We start from the raw sequence: 24378 nt of genomic DNA, 5'->3' as shown, positions 1-24378 counted from the left end.
TATCGGCAATCAAGCCATGAACGTTAGTTAACCCTTGTATGAACATCATAACATCAAAGGCCAACCATAAAGTTATCTTATATCCAAACTATATCAAATCCAAACATACCATTGACCTGATTGACCTTATATCCACTAATGCCAAAGCCGTCAACACCAATAAAATACCAACTACATATTCCTTTGAACTGATGCTGGTATTCGAATGAGTCGACGATGATCGTGATACCACAGTAACCGCCTGTTCACTGCAGTTATCTGTAAAAGCAACCATAGTATCGTATAATATAAGCATTATAGGTAACGTATTATAATTAGGAACAGATTTACCGTTATCAAGTGACGAAGTTGGTTATTATCTACCTGCGCGTAACAACTACCCACACAAGGGCTCAGTGGAGTAAAAGTTTAAGTATCTACCTATCTAAACAATTTTAAAGGTTGGGAATAAAAAACATTTCGAAAAATCTTGGCAAGCTATACTCAAAGATTAAGCGATACTCGCGAAAGATTTTTTAACTCAGTTTAATTACAATTGGTAATGTTTGCATTTGCCAACTTGTTAAAAATCTTGGCAAGCTATACTCAAAGGTTAAGCGATACTCGCGAAAGATTTTTATGTAAATTTAATTACAATTTATTGGACAGATATGAATTCAATCAACCTGCCTTATCCTTGGTCTTGGGTATCTAGCACGAATGCAGATTCCTAACTGTTTTTTGTTCGTTGGGGATCTGCAGTTATTCTAGGAAACGATGACAAGTTACCGACATTATCGATAAAACCTCTATGGATCGATTTTGCTAGAAACCTTAGTAATTATCTATCTTCTTCTATTAAATAAACATGTAAAAGTTAGTTTGTTCAAAATCTTAAATCTCCAAAAGTTCTCCACCAATTTTTTTTGACATTTTGACACACCGTTGCATTCGAATACGCGTGTGTTTTTATATGCCTACATCATAAAGATTTCACCTGTGACAGGTAAAAACATGCTTTTTATGAAAAACAGAGCTATCTGTTGTAGAAAGATTTGAAACAATGCCATCTGACGTACAAAAGCAACACGCTCGATTGTTTCTCTATCTGCACAGACAGCCTGTTCCACAGCAACGCGTGGCGGGGCACAGCTAGTTATAAATATTTAAAGAAAATTGCGTCAACGTTTTATCGTGTCGAATTGTAATTGTATGTTGTTACCTAACCAGCACTTTTAAAAACCATTCATAAATTTCAGGACATACGCGAAGTTCAAAGCTCTGAGCTACGATTAATTTAATTGCAATCGTATGAGTTTTGCTACTGTGTTAGTTTTTGCACCTCTTTAAGGTTGTCTATGATGATTTCAATTTCATTAACAATGGAAAATTCGAGTCGTTACCTCCCGTCTTGTTTATAAGTTTTTTTGCGTAATTATTCAATCAGACAATGCTTATTTATTGAAGGTGAAGTTTGACCTTCCGGTATTGTGGCAACTTGATGCAACGATTGTGATTTTGATGAGTCGTTTTTGATAATAATTGTAAACATATTAATACAATATAATTTTTCAGGCTGAATATTTGTTTAATGTCTACAACCTAGATTTACTTATTCCTCTGTTATTCTGTGTCCCAGTATTACAGCGACAAATAAATTTACATACCTACAAGTATTATTTATAAGTGCATGATCCGTGGCACCTTTGTAATGTTGAATGAAATTACAGCTACATAGAAACTTATTAGTCAGCGAGTATTATTTAATGCTTCTTACTTCCATTTCTCGGTCCCGTTTTTAATGTTTTCTTTCTGCCTATCATTCTACGATAATTGGAAGAACTATTTCTTTGATTCAAATAGTCGAAAATTGAATTCAATTAACAATTGAAACTACATGGTGAAATATTTCTATACGCAGATGACACTGCAATATTTAACTTTGAAAAAACTTAGAAACTCTATAAGAACAATCTCAAAAGGATCGTAATATACTAAACAGTTGGCTAATAAAAAATATATTAACAATAAATATTAATAAAACCGGCTACATGATCCTAAGCTCACCTAAAATAATAATACTGTCGCATAAACCTTTACAAATAGAAGAAAGGGACCTGATTATTCTAGACAGCGAAAAATACCTTGGTTTAAATATTGATAAACATCTGACATTTAAACAACACGTAACAAAATTAAAAGCAAAAATCATCCCACTAATTGCTGTATTTGGTAGAATTGCCCATCTCCTACCAACAGAGGTAAAGAGGTCCAGTCCCATCTAAATTATTTAATAGAAATATGGGGAAACACATACATTACATACCTAAATGATTTACAAACAATACAGAACAAAGTTATTAAAAAACTCTTCAATTATAACCCGGACACTCCCACAAAAAAACTATATCAGGAAATGAAACTCTTGAAAATAATAAAAATGTAGAAATACAACATATGCCTCCTAATCTACAAAATTCAAAATGGACTTATAGGTACACACAAACACAACATTTAAACAAACGTCACAAGTACACAAACATTATACTAGGCAACATAACAAATTGTACACAAATACTGTAAGGACTGAAAGTGGCAAAAGAGGCATTGGCCATGAGGGTGTACAAATATAACTAACTAACTAACTAACTAACCATCACGCCGTTTCCCCGCAGGGGTAGGCAGAGAGGACGGACCGCCAAACAACTCGGTCTTGGCACACACTCCTTGCCTCATTCACATTCATACATCGTCTCATACATACTCTTCTATTGTTCTGACTCTTGACATGGCCCGACTCAAGTATCTGATTCACTTGGTCGTGCCATGTCTTCCTCGGGCGTCCCCGACTTCTGCTACCATTCACATTTGCATCGTATATTCTCCTTACACTCCTTTCTTCGCTCATTCGCTCTACATGCCCAAACCATCTAAGCGTCCCTTTCTTGATCTTACTCATTACGCTTACATCAGCCTTGCACTCTTTGCGGATATCCACATTCCTCACACGATCATACATGGTTTTACCACACATACGCCTCAGGGATCTCATTTCAACAGCATTCAATCTACTTTCATCCTTTCTTTGCCAGTTCCATGCCTCACTTCCATACATCAGGGTAGGTACCAGCACTCCATTGTGGACTGCTAACTTCGCTTCTTTGGACAATTTTTTGTTAGCGCCAACTGCGTTCAGTCCTCCATTAATGGAGTTACCTGCATTTACTCTTCTTTCAATATCTCTGTCAGCCTTCCCATCTCTCGTAAACATGCTTCCTAAATACACAAATTCATCCACCTGCTCCAAGTATTCCTCATTCACAACTATATTACACACTGTTTTCGTACTTTCTCTTTCAAACACCATTACTTTAGACTTACTTACATTCATCATTAACTCATTCTTCACGCATACTTCGTTCATCCTAGACACGAGAGACTGCAGATCATCCATACTATTAGCAATCAGCACCGCATCATCAGCATACAACAGGCAACATACTTTCAGATTACTCAAATTCGCGCCCAATCCCACATCTTTCAATTCTTGCATACAATTATCCATGTATAGATTGAATAACCACGGTGACATTACGCAGCCTTGTTTAACACCTTTTGTGATATCAAACCACCCCGTAAAACCACCGTTCACCCTAACACATGCAACGCTTCCCTCATATAGAGACGCAATTGCCTGAGTCAGATTCGCATTCACTCCATACTTGGACAACACCTTCCATAGCTTTTTCCTGTCGACTCGGTCGTATGCTTTTTGTAGATCTATTGGAGATTGGAGATTGGAGATTGGTGTACAAATATACAATATATATACCAATATACCTTAAAACGGAGAGTATAAATTTATTAAAAAAAACTTTTTAATCTTAAGTTATCAGAACAAAATTAGAAAACTACTTGTAAATTTCTTTTAACTTAATAGATAAATAAAAAATAGTATCTATTTAAATGAAGGAGTGTGGCGAGAAGGCGGATTTGATGTTTACACAAATCTACATTTTTATTATTAGAGTTTCGCGCATTTGACCTTCGAAACAGGAAATCACCGTCTATGTTAGATTTCGAAAAACTCTGCGAAAAGCGAAGTAAAAACGTACCTATTAAAGATCTGATGTTAATCATGTACCTGAATAAAATGTATTAAAGATTTTATTTTAATCATGTACCTGCATAAAATGTATTAAAAATTTGATGTTAAACATGTACCTGCACAAAATGTATTAAAGATTTGATGTTAATCATGTACCTGAATAAAATTTATTAAAGATTAGATGTTAATCATGTACCTGCATAAAATGTAAACTACTATATATAAAAAACTTCTTTATACAGGCGACTTATCCTTAAAAATATCCCACATGTTACCAATTAATATTTCGACAGCTTTTTACACTAACTCTAAAATAAAAAAAACTTAATTAATAATAAGGATGTTTCAAATAAATTAGATAAAAATGGGATATACACTTTAGAGTGTAATGATTGTAACTCACAGTAAGTAGGTATGACTACTAGAAATTTCAAAACCAATTAAAAAAAAATTAGGGAACACGAACTATGTTTAAAAAAATAATAATAATTTCTCCGAGTTCGCTAATCATTTGATAGAGACAGGCCATAGCTTCAACCGGGATAAAACTAAGTTTAAACATTCTAACATTAATAAATATTTTAATTTGTGCGCATTAGAAACATTAGAAATCAACAAAAAAATTAATACAAGCATTAATATAGTCAATAAAATAATAGCACATTGCAAATCACCTCTATTGACAATGTTCCCCGTTATGTTGACTCCTCCCTCCGTTTCCCTCTCAACCCCCTCCCCCTCCCTCAAATCCCCTCCCACCAAAGAACCAAACTAAATAAAACCCCATATTTCTGCAATTAAAAATTTAGTTTTAAAATAGCTAGTTAATGACACGAACGTGTCGAAACCGGTCGCTAATTAATAAAATTTATACGTAACAAATGTACATTGTGAATACTTAAACTCATTAAAAAACAAAAATATAAAAATTTCAGCTTGCTAAGGCCCTTTTCTTCCACTTCTTGGTTGTCGTGTGGGGTACATTTTTTCCTAGCCTAAAACAATATTTTCTTACAATATAAGGGACGTGACATTAACAATATGAATGTATTTACATTGTCTTGGGGTTGTATTTTGCAATTCGCAAGCTCTAATTTTGTATAGGTTAGCGGCACCCTTGCAATTATTACAGTCAGAGTGCAATAAAGTCGGTCTTTGAAGCTAAGGGCAATACAATTTGTTAGATTTTAAACAATAAATATTCAAGGGCTTCAGAAGGGTACTTTAGTAAAACGAACCTACACAACATAACACATTACAGAGAAATATGTTTTAATCTTAGAAGGACATTGTGATAATGCAATACCAGACTGTTAGGTGTTTATTTGGGATTTTGCATTTCAGATGTGCGAACCAAATATTCTGTTGGGCTAATGTTAAAATTAAAAATGGTGGGAAAATGAAGCTTAAGTCTAAGTTATTTAAAATGGGCATTCTGGAACGAACAGTCACGGTTAAGAGATGTGTATGGAAGGTATGTGTGTTCCGCCCACCTGTGGAGGAGCGCGGGAAGAGGCGGCCGCACCGGCCTGCGGTTTCGCGCCGGCAGTTCCTGGTGAAGTAGCAGTACACCAGCGGGTTCATACAGGAGTTGAAAACGGCCATGATGAAGAAGAAGTACTGCAGGCGGCTGTCGACTTTCTCGGCGCTATCGCGGTCGAACATGTACCTAAAACAAACAAAAATATAAAATAGGGTTTGATAAATGACAGCAATCGTACATTGATGGCACCCTGGTCATACACGGAGAAAAATGATATTGCTGATGACGAACTGCGAAAATATAATGATTTTTGTGAACGCGTATTTGTACGTCGCGTTAATACATTCCTTATTACTAAGAATTTAACATGAAACTTGTCAATTCATGTGTTTGCATTTTGCCTGCAGTCATGTTTTTTAATAAATTTGAATGGTATTGCTGATGTATTCAAATCCTATGAAACAATAATAATGCTATAATCCTATAAAACAATAATAATGCTAGCAGTTTTATAATCTGCTAGCAGTTTAAAAAAAAACTGTTTTATAAGCTGCTAGCTCAATGCTAGCAGCTTATAAAACTGGTCCCATTCCCGGAGAAAGTACAATAATATTTTTTTTATATAAAAGCCTCCTGATATTCCAACACATCCATATTTCAGGAATTCAAAGATAATGGTAAGAATATTTATTTTTAAAAACAAATTCATTTCGGGCCGAACATTGATTTTATCTCTGTCTGTGAAGAATGTGTCATAAGTTTAGAAAAGATACCTACACGTAGTGGTTCAATTGGCATTGTATTAAAAATGAATTCTTATGTTTTTATTTTGATTAAAAAAATGCACTTCCTATGTAAATGAAATAATTTAAGGTTATTCCAGCTCATTTTGAGTAGGTACAAGGAAAAATAAAATAACAAACGTTGCCGGCAATGAAATAACTGTCGTTAGGTCAATCTATTACTGACTTTTTTCTGAAATATAAAACTGAAGGTAATCATAAAACAACAGTTTTGCACTCGTGCTCTGAGTTCTTAGAAGTCCTCGCGAAGACTGACTTTGTTAAATAATATTTTATATTTTCGTGAACGTTGATAGTTTTTTTGGTTGCTTTATTAAGATAATTACGGATACCGCATTCCTAATTTATTTATTATTAAGATAATTACGGATACCGCATTCCTAATTTATTTATTATTAAGATAATTACGGATACCGCATTCCTAATTTATTTATTATTAAGATAATTACGGATACCGCATTCCTAATTTATTTATTATTAAGATAATTACGGATACCGCATTCCTAATTTATTTATTATTAAGATAATTACGGATACCGCATTCCTAATTTATTTATTATTAAGATAATTACGGATACCGCATTCCTAATTTATTTATTATTAAGATAATTACGGATACCGCATTCCTAATTTATTTATTATTAAGATAATTACGGATACCGCATTCCTAATTTATTTATTATTAAGATAATTACGGATACCGCATTCCTAATTTATTTATTATTTCAAAAAATTGTATAACAAAAGCGAAAACATAAGCCGTTTATCTTACTACAAGAGAGTAATATTCATAACCCAAAAAAAAGACAGGAATTGTTTTGCTCACAGACGATTTCATGTCTTACATGTATATAATCTATCAGGAAAATGACTCTATATTGTACGGAGACGCGAGTATAATATTTTACCTAAGAGAAGTAACATTGAATGTATCTAAAGTACAGCTTGACAAATTTGAAGATTCCTGCCTAACTGTTTGACATACTGCAGTGGTCCCGTGACTCTGAAAAAACACAGTACACGCTAAAGAGACCATTTAATTACTCTCCCGGTAGTTATCGCTATTCCTCATCAACACTTTGGAATGAAATAGCAGTTCGTAACATACTCTCAGTATTGTCCAGGTAAAAGTCAACTATTCGGAAAAGATAAAATAAATAGTTTTCACATAAATAATATAAATTTAATTGACATAACCATTCATTCCAAAAATTGTATAAATGACATAACATGTAATACGGACTGCGCCAAATGAAATTATAAATCTAATGTTAAATTTCTCGGAATCTAAATATATAAAAATGTTAAATGTATAGACCATATCAACATCACAGTGGAAAAAATAAGAAAACTATTCTATGTCTTCCATAACATACGTAATTTAGAAAACTATCAAAATTCCCTATTGCAGTACGGCATTATAGGGTGGGGAGGGGCCTTATGTATTGTATTGTTTTTACGTATTGTGCCAATGAAATTAACTATTTGGAATTGTCCACATACGCGAACCCTGCATTATTTACCTAGCGATAAGATTGAGAAATTCCTGAAAACAATTTGTAAACAATAAACAATACATAAATAGCCGGCAGGCGGTGGGTGCCAAATGAGACCAAGGCAAGTACGTACGTTACGATGGTAAGGGAGATCCGACCAATGAGAAGCCACAAACGGGCCGCCAAGCCTTGGCTGACCTTTTTTGATATAGCGTGGTAGAGCCACAATTTTAACAAAAAGGGGCTCCTTTTAATTTTAAACTCTCTTCTTCCACTCAAATTCCAGTTCTGACCAAACAACCAGCAACACCTCTGCAAAGAGCCATTACCGGCTGTTCCGAACCTGTGTATTTTCCCAGTGATTGGTGTCCAACTATAATTCGTGGAATTTTCCGCTTGTGCCTCTGTTACCAACTCGGCCCAGCAAATTCAGTGAAATACCCAGTGTTTTGTGTTCGTCGTCAGTTCTCGGAATCTCGCTCGTGCCTGACAAACCGGCCGGCTAAATTCTTTAACCAGTTAAAAAATTATCCTCGAACTACGACACAGTTCTCCTATTTCTATCAGACGGCTCCCTACCCTCAGTACCACCACATCGATCCACGCGTAAAAAAATCAATGGCAAAAGCTCCTAGGGTCAGTAAAAATATAAACCTCAATTAACTAACAATTATTTTACAAGCAATAATTATTAGCCTGAAACACTCATCGACATTGAAAAATCTCCTGATGAAAGATACATGACGCCAACGGGACTTGAACCCGTCTCCTTTCGATTTCCGGTCGACAGCTCTGACCACTGAGCTATGGCGGCTTATCTCTTATCCGCGAAATAATTCAATATATACTAGTGTTTCACTCAACAATTACTGCTTGTTACATTTTTTCACCTGAAAACAACCAACTTTATTCAATGTGGATGAGTGTTTCAGGCTAATAATTATTGCTTGTAAAATAATTTTTACCCTTTGTGCTATGCATAAAAAATCTTGTCTTAAACATTAGTTTACCAAAAAAATAATTCTCAATTAACTAAATTTACGAACGAAAAATTTCACGAACGACATTTATCAGCCGCAAACCTTGCCACCGTCGAAGTCGCAAATGATAAATAAAGACCCGACCTACCCACAGAATTGAAATAACTTATAATAGAGAAAAAATTTGCCCAAAAAGAGTGACAAAGATTCTCAAACCGATCGATCGCATTCGTATGAACCGCCTCTCACACCAGGTTAAAATAGAACTTCACAAGTACAGAGACAAACAGTGGCATTTTCATTTCATCTTCACTCTAGATGACGACAAAACTGCCTTCAGAAAACTTTAAAAAACCCTTAGAAAACCCTCCACCATAATAAGTCCCATTACGGGCCCAAAAGGCACAGTTTATTCCTTTCGAAATAAAGCCGAGATTTTTGCAGACAGTCTCGAAGAACAATTTTTCCCGACCACGAATTGGTCGTTGTAGGTACAACGACCAATTCAATCAATTAAAAAATAATAATTTAATTCTATGAATAAAAAAAACACAAGTAGATGCCGTATATGCCGATTTCAGTAAGGCCTTCGACAAAGTTAGTCACCCTATCTTAATTAATAAACTGGATAAAATCGGAATTCACGGAAATCTGCTTCGTTGGTTAGAATCAGATTTATCACATATAAGTCAATTAGTTACTCTTAACTGTTTTAACTCTTCCCCAATTTTGTTACGTCGGGCGTACCACAAAGATCACACCTTGGACCCTTGCTTTTCTTAATTTGTATTAACGACCTTACATTTAAACTGCGCTGTAATTTTTCTCTATATGCTGATGACCTCAAGTTATATAAAGCAATTAAATCTACGGAAGATTGTGAACTCTTACAACAAGACCTAAACACTTTATCTGGTGTGTTGACAACGAAATGGAACTGAATTAAGCTAAGTGCAAAGTTATAAATTTCGCTAAAAACACCAACAAAAACCTATATTCATATAGCATTTGTGGTCACAATCTGGAAACAGTTGATTCTATCAAAGATTTAAGAATTATATTCGACAGCAAACTAACGTTCAACCAATACATTGAATACATTGTAAGTAAATCAAATAAATAACTTGGTTTTATTGTATGATCTACTAAACTGTTCAAGAATTCTAATAGCCTAATAATTCTATTCAATTCGTTATTCCGCAGTGTTCTAGAGTATGGGTCAAAAGTCTGGAATCCACAATATATCACACAGGTATCTAAACTTGAATCTGTCCAATAAAATTTACACGGATTTTGTCTTATAGATCAGGTGTCTACCATCTACTAGACGGTTACGAACACATATTTCAAATTAGAGAGTCTAGTTAAATGACGAAACATAAATGACCTCTTAATGCTTTACAAAATTGTCAATAATCAAGTAAATAGTAACATAGCCATCTAATCAAGTTAAACGCCAGGCCCAAATTCACCAGAAACCTTAACATATTTTGGACCGAAATTTTTACCAATAACACTGGCTATTTTAATCCTATGTCTAGAATGTCTCGATCATACAACGATATTGCTAAAACACATGCTTGCATAGATATTTTCGTAAATAATATAACTTGTTTCATGAGATATCTAAACAATTTCTGTAGCTAAAAAAAAAAAAAAATTGTTGTTGATTTTTGATTGTTTGATATTTTCTATTATATGCCTAATTTAAACATACTTTTGAAATTATTATGTCTTGTAATCTCTGTAATGTTAGGCTGTGTATAAAAAAATAATGATATTGTTTTAATAGTGAATGTGTAAATGTGATTGCTGCAGACATATTAGTCTAGGGACATTTATATTTGTATGTAAATTTATTTTGTACTATACAAGAATGTACTTTAAATGTCCTGTTTGTGTCTAAAATAAAATAAATAAAATAAATTCGTTTCCACCGTTGACTCAAAAGTCTCAGCTATCATGGCTGAAATCCCCACAGGCAATCCAATCCCATTAACAACCCCTCAGGAAATCACATAAATTATTAAAATTCACAAAACGGAAAATTTCCCGGTCCGGACTCAATCTCAAATAAAATTTTAAAATGCCTCCCTTCCAAAGCCGTCTACTCTCTTACAGCCATCAGCAATGCGTCCTTTAGACTTCAAAATTCCACAAGACTTTAAAACAGCTGACATTATTCTCATCCCCAAACCTGGTAACGATCCCCTTCTAGCCCAAAACCACAGTCCTATCAGCCTTATTCCCTGCGTAGGAAAAGTTCCAGAAAAACTTATCCTCGTCAAGTTTAAAAAATCAGTTGATGAACTTAAGCTCATCCCCGACTTCCAACACGGCTTTTGATCGGGCCACTCTACTCAGCACCAACTCTTCCGGATGGTCGAAAAAATAACTAACGGTTTCAATTATTGCCAACACACGGTAGTCCTCTCTCTAGACGTCTCCAAAGCATTTGACAAACTATGGCTCAGAGGTCTCATTTATAAAATTAACTTTCTAGGTATTCCCCTCTCAATGACCCAACTCTTAGCAAATCTTATTAAAGACCCCAAATTTACAATCAAACTAGATGGAATCTTCTCCTCGGTGAAATTGATAAGAGCCGGTGTCTTTCAAGGTTCTATTCTCTCACCAGCTCTCATCAAGATTTTATGGCTCTAGTTCGGTTTTGTCCAACAGACCATTTTTGGCGAAATTGAGTTAAGTATGCAGTTGTCCCCAGAAATCATTTATTTATAAGATCCAATTGGAAAAAAAATATATTTTTAATTCGTTTTCAAAACGCAGCTTGTCTTAAGTCCACCAAAATTAAACAACGTTCCGAGCGTGTTTATCCAACATTCACACGTTGGCCAAAATGACCTCTCATTTTTAAACCGGCCGTTATTTTACATTTCATATAAATGTATCCAACATCCAACCACTAATTCACTCAGCTGGCTTTGAATCACAAGACTACGCATCGATCGTTTGATTTCCAAGTTTTGTTCTCCGGACGAAAAAGACGTCCTAAAAAACGAGGTCATTACCCTCATTAACACAATCTCAAGTGGGATGTCTGTCCATAAACTTAAACTAAATCCTACAAAGACAGAATTTATGTGGCAAGCTTCCCCTGGAAGGCAAGCTCTCCTTGACTTCAGTCCAATCCGTATTCAGGATATAGATATAATCCCTTCTGCAGAAATAAAATTTCTGGGTTTCACTATGGACAATAGTCTTTCTCTTGAATCGCAAATTTTAAAAGCTGTGAGTTCTGGTTTTTTTCATCTAAGGCAGATAAAATCTATCGGGAGATGCCTTCCCTCTGATAGAGCAAAGTCACTCATAAATTCGTTCGTCGTCTCACGTATGGACTATTGCAATAGTGCATATGCCGGCCTACCTCAGAAACAAATCAATAGAATCCAGTCAGTTTTTAATGCTGCAGCGAGAATGATTTTTGGTGAATCTAAGTATTACCGTATAACCCCACTTCTAAGGGATCGCCTTCACTGGCTTCGATGCCCTGAAAGAATAGAGTTAAAGATCTGCTGATGACCTTCAAAGCATTGCAAGGAATGGCGCCAGCCTATATATTGGAACTACGTATCCGACAAAACTTAAGCAATAGACAGCTTACTGTAAGGTCAGCAGATCTAGATGTTAGTAATCGTCTAATCGAACTTTCTAGGTCAAATCGAGCCGTTTACTATGATTGTTCTTTTAGTGTAATTGGCCCGCACATCTGAAATAGACTTCCCTTAGCTCTTACTAATTTCCAGAATTTTGCTGAATTTAAATGGGCTTTAAAACAAAATTATTTAAAAAATCTTACCAGTCATAAATTTTAACTTCTTTTCAATATTTTATAATAAGCCATATTCTAAAATTTCCGGTAATTGTTTGGTTTCGGTTGTCTCCTTATTGTACCTTTTTAAAGTGTTTGACTGCCTCCTGTTTTATAATATGTTTTAGTTTTGAAATTCTTGTATGGTTCTGTCCTGCTGTTATTGTTATTCTTATCAATTAAGTTATAAAGTTTTGTTATCACTTTGTATAAACAGTGTATTTAGTGTTATAATATTAGATCTGTATTGGGTAAGGAACACTGTAATAATTTTACGAACCACTAATACTGAATTACCATTTTTTAAGTTTGTTATACGAGTAGTTAAGCGCACTTGAAGTGAAAATTCTACTAAAAAAGAAAGACACTCTGAAAAATCATATCCGAATTTATCAAGACCAGTCTTTTCTACAACGTAAACATTTAATAGATTTAAGAGAAAAACTGGAAAAAATGAAGTCTTCAGGTGAAACGGATATCACAATAAAATATATTAATAACAATCCTACAATCGTTAAAACGATCCCAAAAAACTAAACACTAAAATTTCATTATACTATCAAAACGTACGAGGAATTTGGACAAAATTACAGGACCTGAAAACAAACTTACCAACCTTGAACCACGACTCCTACGCCTTCACTGAGACTTGGCTTGATAAAAACATTGAAACTTCCGAATTGGGCTTCTTTAATCACACAGTATATAGAAAAGACAGAAGCGAAAGCATTAAAACCAGAGAAGGAGGTGTATTGTTATCCATAAACAATAGACTTAAATCAAGAAAACTCAATTGCATACATACACATCTTTAACAATTATTCATCATGGTGTCCACCAAAAGTGAAAAAAATCATCATTGGCTGTATCTACATTCCTCCATCTTCCGACGCCCAACTATACAAGGACCACTAATTCAAAATCAAAACAATCAGAAGGAAATTTCCTGGCTCCACCATGATTATGACAGGAGACTACAATCTGCCAAATGTCATATGGGACATAGATAACAATAAAACTTCTACCTTGGACAACATCAACCATGGTTCTCGTGAGATAATCGAGATGTCAAATTTTCTAAATCTACGACAGTTAAACTATGTACTCAATATTAATTCTCGTCTTCTCGACCTAGTTTTTTCAAATTCTTTATTTGTTAAAGTATCCGCATCTATTGAATCTATACTCCCAATAGACAAATATCACCTCCCTCTACTGATCGAATGCAACAGTTCAATTAAAAAAATAAATCCATCGGCATCAACGAAATTGAACTTCTTCAAAGCCGATTATAATCAAATCAATAATCTTTTATCTTTAACTGACTGTAACTTCTTGGACTCTGAAGAAAACATAAATGAAATAGTAGATAAATTTTACTCAATTTTAAATATATCTATTGATTCGCTTGTACCTGTCTCAAAAATGTATGTACATAACTATCCAAAGTGGTTCAGTAACGATCTCATTAAAATAATTAGAGACAAAAAAATAGCTCATAAAATCTACAAATCAACACGCGATCCTATTGATTACGCTAAATTTAACGAACTCAGAAAGTCAACCAAAAAAATGTCCAAGCAATGTTATAAAAAGAGCATCGACAACTGTGAAGAATTGGCTCTTGACAACCCCCATAACATCTTTAAATTTTCAAAATTACTCAACAACAGTGACTCCGGTATTCCTTCTAACATGTATTTAGATAACAAAACTGAAATCAATAAAGTAATTTCACATTGACAACACGGTTTAATAGCAACAAGATCTACTCTTACAAACTTAATGATATATAAGGAATATATAACTAATTCCATGAACAATCGTCTTCAAACAGACGTAGTGTACATAGACTTTAGTAAGGCTTTCGATAAAGTCTCACATAAAAAAATTTCAAATAAACTAAGATCCCTAGGTATAACTGGGCATATTTTAAGATGGTTTGAAAGCTACCTTCACAAAAGAAAAATATCAGTAAAAATCATTTCACATTTTTCACATCACTTTGAAATCTTCACCGGAGTCCCACAGGGGTCACATCTGGGCCCAGTGTTATTTTCCTTGTTTATCAACGACATAACTACCATCTTTGATAGAGTTATGATACTTTTATTTGCGGACGATTTAAAAATTTACAAAACAATAACTAATCATAATGACTGTAGCGTATTGCATCAAATCTTGTGAGGCTACAAGAGTGGTGCACCCTTAATGAACTGTTTCTCAACATTGAAAAATGTCAATCAATAACTTTTACCCGAATCAAAAATCCCATTAAATATCAATATAGCATCAACAACAATGTCCTAAAAAGAGTCGAACAAATTAAGGACCTTGGTATATTATTTGACAGTAAATTAATTTTTTTTCCTCATATAAATGAAATAACAAACAAGGCCATGAAATGCCTGGGGTTCATTCTGAGGACGATAAAAGAATTTAAAACAATGAATTCCTTCAAATTGCTTTATACTGGGTTGGTAAGAAGTAATTTGGAGTACAACTCAACAATCTGGGCTCCATTTTATAAGACTCATCAGCAAAAAATCGAAAGAGTGCAATATAAATTTCTAAGTTTTATTAATTACAAACTCGGAATACCAATCGAAGAACTTAATTATACATGTCTAATGGAATTACTAAACCTAAGCGATTTAACTACAAGACGCACAGTGAGTGACTTAGTTTGCCTTTTCAATATATCAAATGGCAACCTGGACGCCCTCGATTAAACGAGCTTAATTAATTTGCGTATACCTACCCGTGATATCCGTTTAAATGTTCTACATTTTGTTACCAAATCTGCCAATAATTACTTCGTAAACTCTCCAATTCAAAGGCTTCATACACTTGGAAACAAATATAGTTCAATCGATGTCTATCATTTCCAATCGGTTTCCAAATTTAAAACCAAAATATTAGAACTTTTAAAATAAAACAATAAACATCTAGCTATTGCACCTCTTATTGAATTATTTCCTCAAGATCGACAAAACAGGCTTATACCTACAAACTATCATGTTTATATTTGCTTTTTGCTTGGTTTTATATGTCTAATGGTGAATGTTATATTATTGCTTTACTATTCTATATTTATAATCTGCACAATATATTTTTATATAAACTATGTAAAATGGCTGACCGATCGCCCTCGATTTAGCAGGCCACTACAACCAGTCAAACGCAGTATATTTGTTAACAATACTGCCAATAATTATTTCGTTAACTTTCTAACTCAAAGGCCTCATACACTATGTGTCGTATTGTATCATGTTACTGCTGCCACTATCTAGCATTTACATATTAACTTTACATTTCTTATTAACTAATTTAAGTCTGTATAACTTAGGAGTAGGAATATTCTTATTTTTGTACTATTTACTTGCTGTTATAATATGTCAAATGGATATGGTTATATGTATTTTTAGTATTACTTTTGTGAACTTACAATCTTCAGAATACCATTTTTGTATGAACTATGTATGTAAAAGCCCAATGGGCGTATAAATAAATAAAATAAAATGACACTAAACTGCGCTATATAAATGCTATGCTATTATTATTATTATCCAAGCCATAAATATATATATTTTTTAAAATTTAATTTAAAAAGAAAGACAAACATTCCCGGGTTACGAATAAGCTGACAATATTTGAAAATCTCCTACTGCCATCACAGAAAGCTGAAAATGTTGCTTGTGTTGTGATGGAGGACTTAGCCGGCCGAGGAATTGAACACACTACGCCTGAGTGGGACCCAAGCGCGAAAGATCTAAGCCTACGTGTGAAATTCAAACTCTCCGTTACGGGCGTATTACTCTAATAGACCAAACAGCCAATGGCAGCCCAGCGGGAGGACCACGAGATTGCTTTTATTCCAAACATTCGTTCGTTAGCGACAAAAAAGTAAATGTCTACACTTTTGATTTTGCTATTTACAAAGTCATTTAAGTGGTTTTCCGGAAGATTTCAACACACATAGTGCCTAAAGATGTACGCTGTAGAAAAAGATAAAAAAATGACATGGAAAATACAACAGGTAAATAGTATTTCGAAGAAAGCAAACACTTTGTGGCTTGACATTATACAAAAAACTTTTTCATTTTGAAAATAGTATTTCATTTGTTTATCAGCAAATTGTTTCTCTTCGCCTGTTACAGCTCCATACAGGGTGGTCATAATAAAATAGTGTATTTCGAATGTTTTGTATATAACATTTTATAATACATGCCAAGTTCTACATTATGGTAAAACATCGTACTAACTAACTGACTAACCATTCCCCGCAACTGTAGGCATAGAGGACGGACCGCCAAAAAAACTCGATCTTGGCACACACTCCTTGCCCCATTCACATTGATACATCGTCTCATACATACTCTTCTATTATTCTGACTCTTGACATGGCCTGACTAGAATATCTGATTCACCTGATCGTGTCATCCTCGGGCGTCCCCGACTTCTGCTACAATTCCTATTTGCATCATATATCCTCCTTATACTCCTATCATCGTTCATTTGCCCTACATGAACCAACCATCTAAGCGTCCCTTTCTTAACCTTACTCATTACGCTTACATCAGCCTTGCACTCTTTGTACTGCACTTTCGTACTAAAAATTGAAATAGCAAAATGTCGTTGCTGTTTTAATCGCGCTGTCAATTAATTAATTGAAATAAATCACAAACAGTGAGGCATGTTACTGAGAGTAGGACAAAATTAAACCAACAGTGAGGCATGTTTCTGAGAGTAGGACGAAATTAAACTAACAGTGAGGCATGTTACTGAGAGTAGGACGAAATTAAACTAACAGTGAGGCGTGTTACTGAGAGTAGGACAAAATTTAACTGATTATATTGAAAATGAGATCCCTGAGGCGCATATACGGTAAAATGATTGCCGACCAAAGTATAATGAAAAATATAAGGAAAGGGGTGCTTGAATAGTTGGGTACATGCAGTGTCAGGGGAATGTATGACGCAAAAATGAACACTTATTGTGGATCATGTTAAAAGTTGTAATAATGGAAGATTATCTAAGATGAAGTTCGAATATGGACGGATCAAGGATTGGGGGCCAAAACACAGTTGCATAGCGATCCATCCACTCTGCCTACTCCTGAGGAGCAACAGCGTGATGGTTAATTATAATTCTCACTATAGTTAGTTAGGGAATCTTGGTCATCGTATTATATGTAATTTAATATTTCATAATCATGGAGATAAAAGAACGGTAAAGGTATATTATAAGCAATGATTTTTTCGTAATATAAAAATGTATTAAATTTAAACGCAACAGAATAATATTGCAATTATTGAAGAAGTGAAAAGTTGTGTTTTTTTGTTTTTTACAGAGTTGACAAAGTAAAAAGGATTTGGATCTTTGATATGGCAGCAGACGAAGCTGTTTGTTTAAATGATACAATAAATTATTATTTATGAGAGGTTGTACTTATGTGATGTTTAAATCAAGACAGTTATTATCAAAAACGTAATAGAATGACAATGAAAGGTTGTTTATTATTTTGTACATTTAGTACCTAACATTTCTCATGGGTTCGTTTGTTTCTTACCTGTTACTTTTTTTTGTTCAAGAATTATGATTTAGAAAAATAGGTATTTTTCGCAGAGCTAATAGAATGTCAATAAAAACGTAATTTTTTTCGTACATTTGATGTTTGTATTTTCCATTTTGTTCATTTACCTACATCTATTTCCAATCCCTTCATTCAGCCACTATTGTAACCCATGCCCAACTGAATGGTAATACACAATGGCTCGCCGATATCTCAAACACTAGAACACTTGTAACGAAGCTAAATGTGGTTAGAAGGTTTTATGACCTCTTTTTACAGGGTAGTCTATATTGTCTAGTAGCACTGCCGTCTCTATAGAAGGCCGTGCTGTAGAAAACCAACTGACATTCAAAGGTCCTGTTTTTGGGACTTCGTGGTAGCTTTTTTCTATGCGCCAGTATGGATGTTGTAGGCATGTTGTAGGCGTCTGGAAAGTGTGTGCAACTGATTGAAGCAGTTATTTAACATTTCGCTGCCTTAGTTCTTGTATGTTCAATAGACCATTTAGCAAATTTTACTGGAGACGTTTTTTTTGTTTTTACAGGCAAGTTCTAAAAAATTCTCGATTTTGGTCAATTCGTTTAATACATTTGTGTTACAGGAAATTATTAAAGATCATTTTTTGAAGATTGAAGCTATAATATGCCCATATTATGACTTCAAAGGTGGACGTTGAACATGACTTGAAAATGATGAATGATTATTTTGGATATTGAACATATCGTCTGGAGATTGAAAAATTCGGCTCCCATAAGTTTGAGGTATTTTTTGTTCAATTAGCCAATTAGTGGTCAATTGTATATACAGGGTGATTTTCAGATTTCAAATACCTTACCTTTATCTTAGTTAGTAGTTGACTTAAAGTATTACTTTAAAACATACAAACAGAGTCCTTGAGTTGATTTTTCCCAAAAACTTCTCTATATAAATCATCCAATATTTTGGAAGTTTGAAAACAATGCACAAGGACAAAGGTACCTACCGCTAATATACTAATATCAGTTGTCGGTGCATGCGTGATGTGAAATATTCTTACATCGTACGTATTACGGCCTCAGTGTTCTAGGGGTACTCTTGACTAGAAATTCGGAGGTCGCGGATTCAAATCCCGGCGTGCGCAAGAAAATTTTATTTGATTCATTTATGTTATTTCACAAATTATTCATTTAAAATAACGTATAGTCTGTTTGCGGCATGTACCAGAGAAGAAGATATGGTGTAAAGACCACCATAAGAATTGAAATGGCTTTAGCCGTGTTTGGTGATCAGATCTGAATAGATACTCACATACCATCTCTCTTCTCCTTCATCCTCCTTCCTCTCTTTCTCCTCTCCATTTCCTTCCCCTCCACACTACCTTCAGCCTCACAATATACCAATATACCCCAATTGGGGATTCCATAGTCTCACTGGCGTCAGATGGTTGGGAGCAGTTGAGACTGTGTGCGGTATTTCATAAAAAAAAACCGAGTGATGCGTAAAATTATTGAAGTTCAATTTTCAGTTGGAAATTTTTTTTTTTTTTTATTGTTTCGTTACCTACATTTGATAAATGTAATTTTTAAAGTTTACTTACTTTAGAAAGATTTTTTTTTCTTTCGCAAGGTCTTATTTGCCGTGAGCTTATTATTTATGTTGATTATCGTGCGTAAAATATTATTTTTTTTAAATACTTTCAACTCTTAAAATCCTAAAATTATAATATCCCGCGATTTGGGTTATGGGTGTGCGCTATTTAACATTACATTTATTGTTGTTAGTCGTTTGCTTAGTTGGTTTTACTGTAGTTCCTACATAAGAATATATTTACTGTTTTTTATGTGACTAAAAAAACAAAAAATCAGAAACTTTTAATTGAATGAATTCAAAATTGAAATATTTGGACTTCGTTTTCATCAGCGATCTCAGCAGTGATAACGGACAAAATATGTGTCGTAGATGTCTTTCAATCAGACTATGAGGACAGTCGACTTTTTGCACATTTCCATTTCCTAGCTCTTTTGTTGTATTTCTTGAATAAAAATAAGTTTTAATGCACTAATATAATTTATTAATAGTCATTTTAGGTAAAAGTCCTAAGTTTGTAAATAAATAATTGAATAAATGAATAATAAATCAAGCATCCCGTATATTTGCCTAGCAAATTCAAGAAGCACATGTAAAATATGGTGAAAAAGCCTATAAATGACATAATTTTAAGACTTACCTTTCTATTTGAGCTACTGTTCTAAGGTTTATTGATTCTGGAGTCGGTGAAGTCATTTTTTAGTTCAATAACAGTATATATTCGCAATTAAACGTATTTTAGTGGAACAATTTCGTTGTCAGAAAACAACTAAAAATCAACATGGCCGCACATTTTAACTAGCCGGCTCCTGATTGGTCGACAGTGGAGATTGAACATTCAAGACCTCAACCTTCTGCGGGATGTTTAAGCAGGGCTTGTGTGTATGGGGGTGTTGTAATATTGGGTAGGTATATTTGATATTATTCAGTTCAACTGTTCGGAATACTTTTTAAGGTGGCTTTTGAATTCGTTTATATTTGTATTCATGTTTCTAATTTTTTCTGGTAATGAGTTAAAAAATTTAACTCCGAGATATTCATGGTTGATCTGTCCTATTGTTTTTTTACATTTAGGAGTAGGAAGTATGGACGTTTGTCTAAGATTTCTGTTATTTTTAAAGGGTGCAATTTTATTTTGAATATTGTTTTTATAAATTTGTAATGTTGCATGGTAGAAGTATAATGCACTGAATTTTCTGACCTCAAATTGTTTGAATAATAGTTCGGACGAATATGAATAGGGTTTTTTTAATATATATATATGTATATTAGGGTGTCCCAGGACATAAGGAAGAAATTTTTTTTCATGAATTTAAATATGCATACCCTCTTATTTTATTCCATTTGATTTCAATAACTCATATAATAAATATTATTTTGATTTAACACCGGCAACCCGTGCCGACTTGATGCCAAACATATGGTACAGAGTTAATATGGAAGGATTTTCAACTTTCATTTTTGTCAGATAAATAAAATTTAAAAATGCACAAATGTTCAATTATGTAGTATTTTATATTTAAAAATGGTTTATTGATTAAATTTTTTCTTCATAGTTGGTTTTTTACAGTCAGGATAAATCTTCCGGTGTTCCTGAACGCATCGTAACAAAAATTATTTTTGTTCCTCTTCGACCGTGAGATTAAGCCATGAAAATCTTGCATTAACTTAACAGTTCTTTCAGCTGTATCATTCACTACCCTCAGCGGCGACACCTTCTTTCTGACTTCTTGATACGAAGCATTAATAGACCACATCGTAGGGAATTCGTTAAGAAAACTGGCATCTGTTTTCAGACGATCAAACAAATACTTGCTCTTGACTGAAATGAAGTCGTAAATATTTTTCTCTGAAACAAAAGTCACTAAATTATGATATGAACAAAAACCTCAATACAAAACATAATTTAAACCACTTAATAAACTTACCATCAAAATCTTCCTTCGATGGGATGTAACGTTTGTCATGGGTTGATATTTTATTGGTTGATTATTTTTTTTGATATTTTGAGCATTTTTATTTTAGTGTTTTGATCCACAGCGTCGTCAAACAGCGATACAATAGATCCTTCATCGGTCAAATACCATAACTGCTTACTGAACAGAAATAAAGCTGCCATTGAGATGTTTTCATCAATTTTTTCTTAAGCCTTCATCGATTTCAAAAAGCACAAGTCCTGGTAAGGTGCTTTAACTGCTATAATACATTGTAACCATGGCTTGACAAAGGATGTTACTATGAACAGGCAAACGTCTAAAAGTGCCGCCTTCTTACCGGTAATTTTAAATTGCGCACATATTAATGATATTTTCAAGGAATAAAGCGCCTTTGCCATTCATCGAGCACCTGGAGGCCGAATCTTACATTTTCTCGCTTTATCTCCTCCTAAAACTATCACACAGAGCTCTAAAAACTCTCAAAAGTCATCTCCAAGTATTTTTGTTGTCAGTGCAGTACGGTAAAAGTCAAGCAAATCATCGATTTCGGAAGCGGTTAGGTGCAATGTGAGATTTTCTCTGTAGCACTGGATTTTATCGGGATTAACATTTTTCCAGTTATCTCGAAACTTTTTGAAGAGTGGTATGTCAGGGCTTGTAGTCACTTGACTGATTTTTACTTCAAACACAGCTTTTAATACCAACTATGGCTATATTTGGTATATATTGACAGTTAAATTCACTTTCCGGATATTGTAGAACAAAACTTCAAGAACTTGTCCATTAGATGGCAGTTTAGAACCCGATATTTGGAGTTTTACGACTCCTATTAAAAATATACTCTTTTTAGAAGTGAGTAAATCTAACAACATCTTGCCTGAACGAGTGATTTTCGTTTACTAACAAAATAGCAAGTTACTACAAGCTCATCAACACGTTTGCTCGCTGGCGTCTTAATGTACAAGTACTGACATCTTTCGATGCAAGTCGGCACGGGTTGCAGTTGTCCAAAGTAAACGAAAAAAATTTTATAAGTGTTTTGTCACTATTAAAACAAAATCAGAGGGTATGCGTTCAAAAATAACAACTTTCATTTTTTTGGGACACCCTAATGTATATATATTTTTTTTATTTTTTATTTTTTATTTATTGAAACATATAAACAAGGTTACAATTTTTTTAACAATATAAACACCAATATAAATAATAAATAATATAGTTATATAGCCTGAAATAAACAAAGACTAAACCATAATTCAGCATTTATTTACCCCGCAGCATAAAAATTAAAAAGAGACATCCGCTGCTTTTGTTGACCAACGAGTTGTTGGAACATTACAAATTGCCATTGACTCTGGTGTCCTATTGTCATAAACAGAAAAAAATGTACTACTAATATCTACATTACACGACAATACAAACAAAAGGCGGTGTGGACACGGCTGACCAAATTTGTGGCAACTACAGTATTTCAAGGATATGTTCACGTTGGCTACTAAGATTTCTCTTTCATATGCTGGATACTTCTGCTATCAATTATAATGTTATTTACAATTGGAATATGGTGCAATCGCAACCTAACATGAAAAGGCCTTAGTTTTTAGAATCATTGGGTTTGAGCATGCTTCAAGGTCACCTTGAAAAAAAATTTTCACAACCAGGGTTACCCAAAGCACTCAAGAAGATGTTGAATGCTCCTGGATCAAGCACCGAAAGAATGTAACCAACAAAAAGCAGCGCTGTATAGTTTGTCCACGCTTTAAAGACAGTAAAACGTTGAGCCACTGCAATTTTTGCAAACAAACCATGTGTCAAAAACACATGAAGTTAATTTGCAGTTCTTACTACGATAAATAAGAAATTTTTATTTGATTTTGTTAATTAACCCTTATATTTATGATTTTCAAAGAGAAAGTTTATGTTAAAAACTAAGAAGTGGTTTTGTTTGGTTCTTTGAGGAAAGATCTCAATACTATGACTAAAAAGGCTGATTATTATAATGTTTTGTAGAACAGCAATAAAGTTGATTTATAAAATTAACGTTTTTTATTTACATTCGTCATACACTACTGAATAATAAAATGCTGGTATAATTCCATTAAAAATCGAGCCATAACTCATACTTGAACAACAAAAGTAGACGGACTTTCAACTTTCGTTGTTCAACTAAAAACTTGACCAACTCTGTTGAAAGGCTGTTCACACTTGTCGATTAGCTCAATTAGCATTTATAGAGTTACAGTGGTCAAGTAATTTTTTTTTCTAAAAATTATAACAGTAAACACCGATTTTATAAACTCTTAGCAGTAATTTTTTTATTCAACCAACATCTAAAGAAATTTTCGTGTAATAAGTTGCACTTGTCAAGCCAAAATTACAGCAAATCTTGATATTTAACAAAAATTACAACTGTCATCAGTGTGTAAAAAAACAGAAGGACACTACTTCTACCGTAAGTAAACCAATCACCTCACCTAACTTATATCTTCAACATGAATAACGTCTGCCAAGCATGTTCTGAACCTATTATTTCCGCCGAATCCGTTTTCGTGTGCACGCTCCTTACTGAGAGCACCTACCGTCGCCTTAGTAAAGAGCGGCGTGCCCAGATTAAGTGAA

General features: G+C 33.9%; 1 protein-coding gene across 1 annotated transcript in view; it reads right to left on the bottom strand.

The window, feature by feature from the left end:
- Window positions 1-5311: 5311 nt before the first annotated feature.
- Window positions 5312-24378, bottom strand: part of LOC149425613 (adipokinetic hormone/corazonin-related peptide receptor variant I-like) — a 326305-nt gene continuing 307238 nt past the window's right edge. The window contains exons 7-8 of the mRNA XM_089645792.1: window positions 5581-5756; window positions 5312-5325 (exon numbers count right to left, since the gene is read on the bottom strand). Coding sequence (XP_089501918.1) covers window positions 5312-5325; window positions 5581-5756 — 190 coding nt within the window. The remainder of the gene's footprint in view (window positions 5326-5580; window positions 5757-24378) is intronic.

This window comes from Hesperophylax consimilis, chromosome 2, assembly GCF_061612785.1.
Source record: "Hesperophylax consimilis isolate HC1 chromosome 2, BYU_Hcon_1.0, whole genome shotgun sequence".
NCBI classification, from domain to species: Eukaryota; Metazoa; Arthropoda; class Insecta; order Trichoptera; family Limnephilidae; genus Hesperophylax; species Hesperophylax consimilis.
Note: the sequence above shows the minus strand (reverse complement) of the source record. Positions and strands in the feature narration are given on the sequence as shown.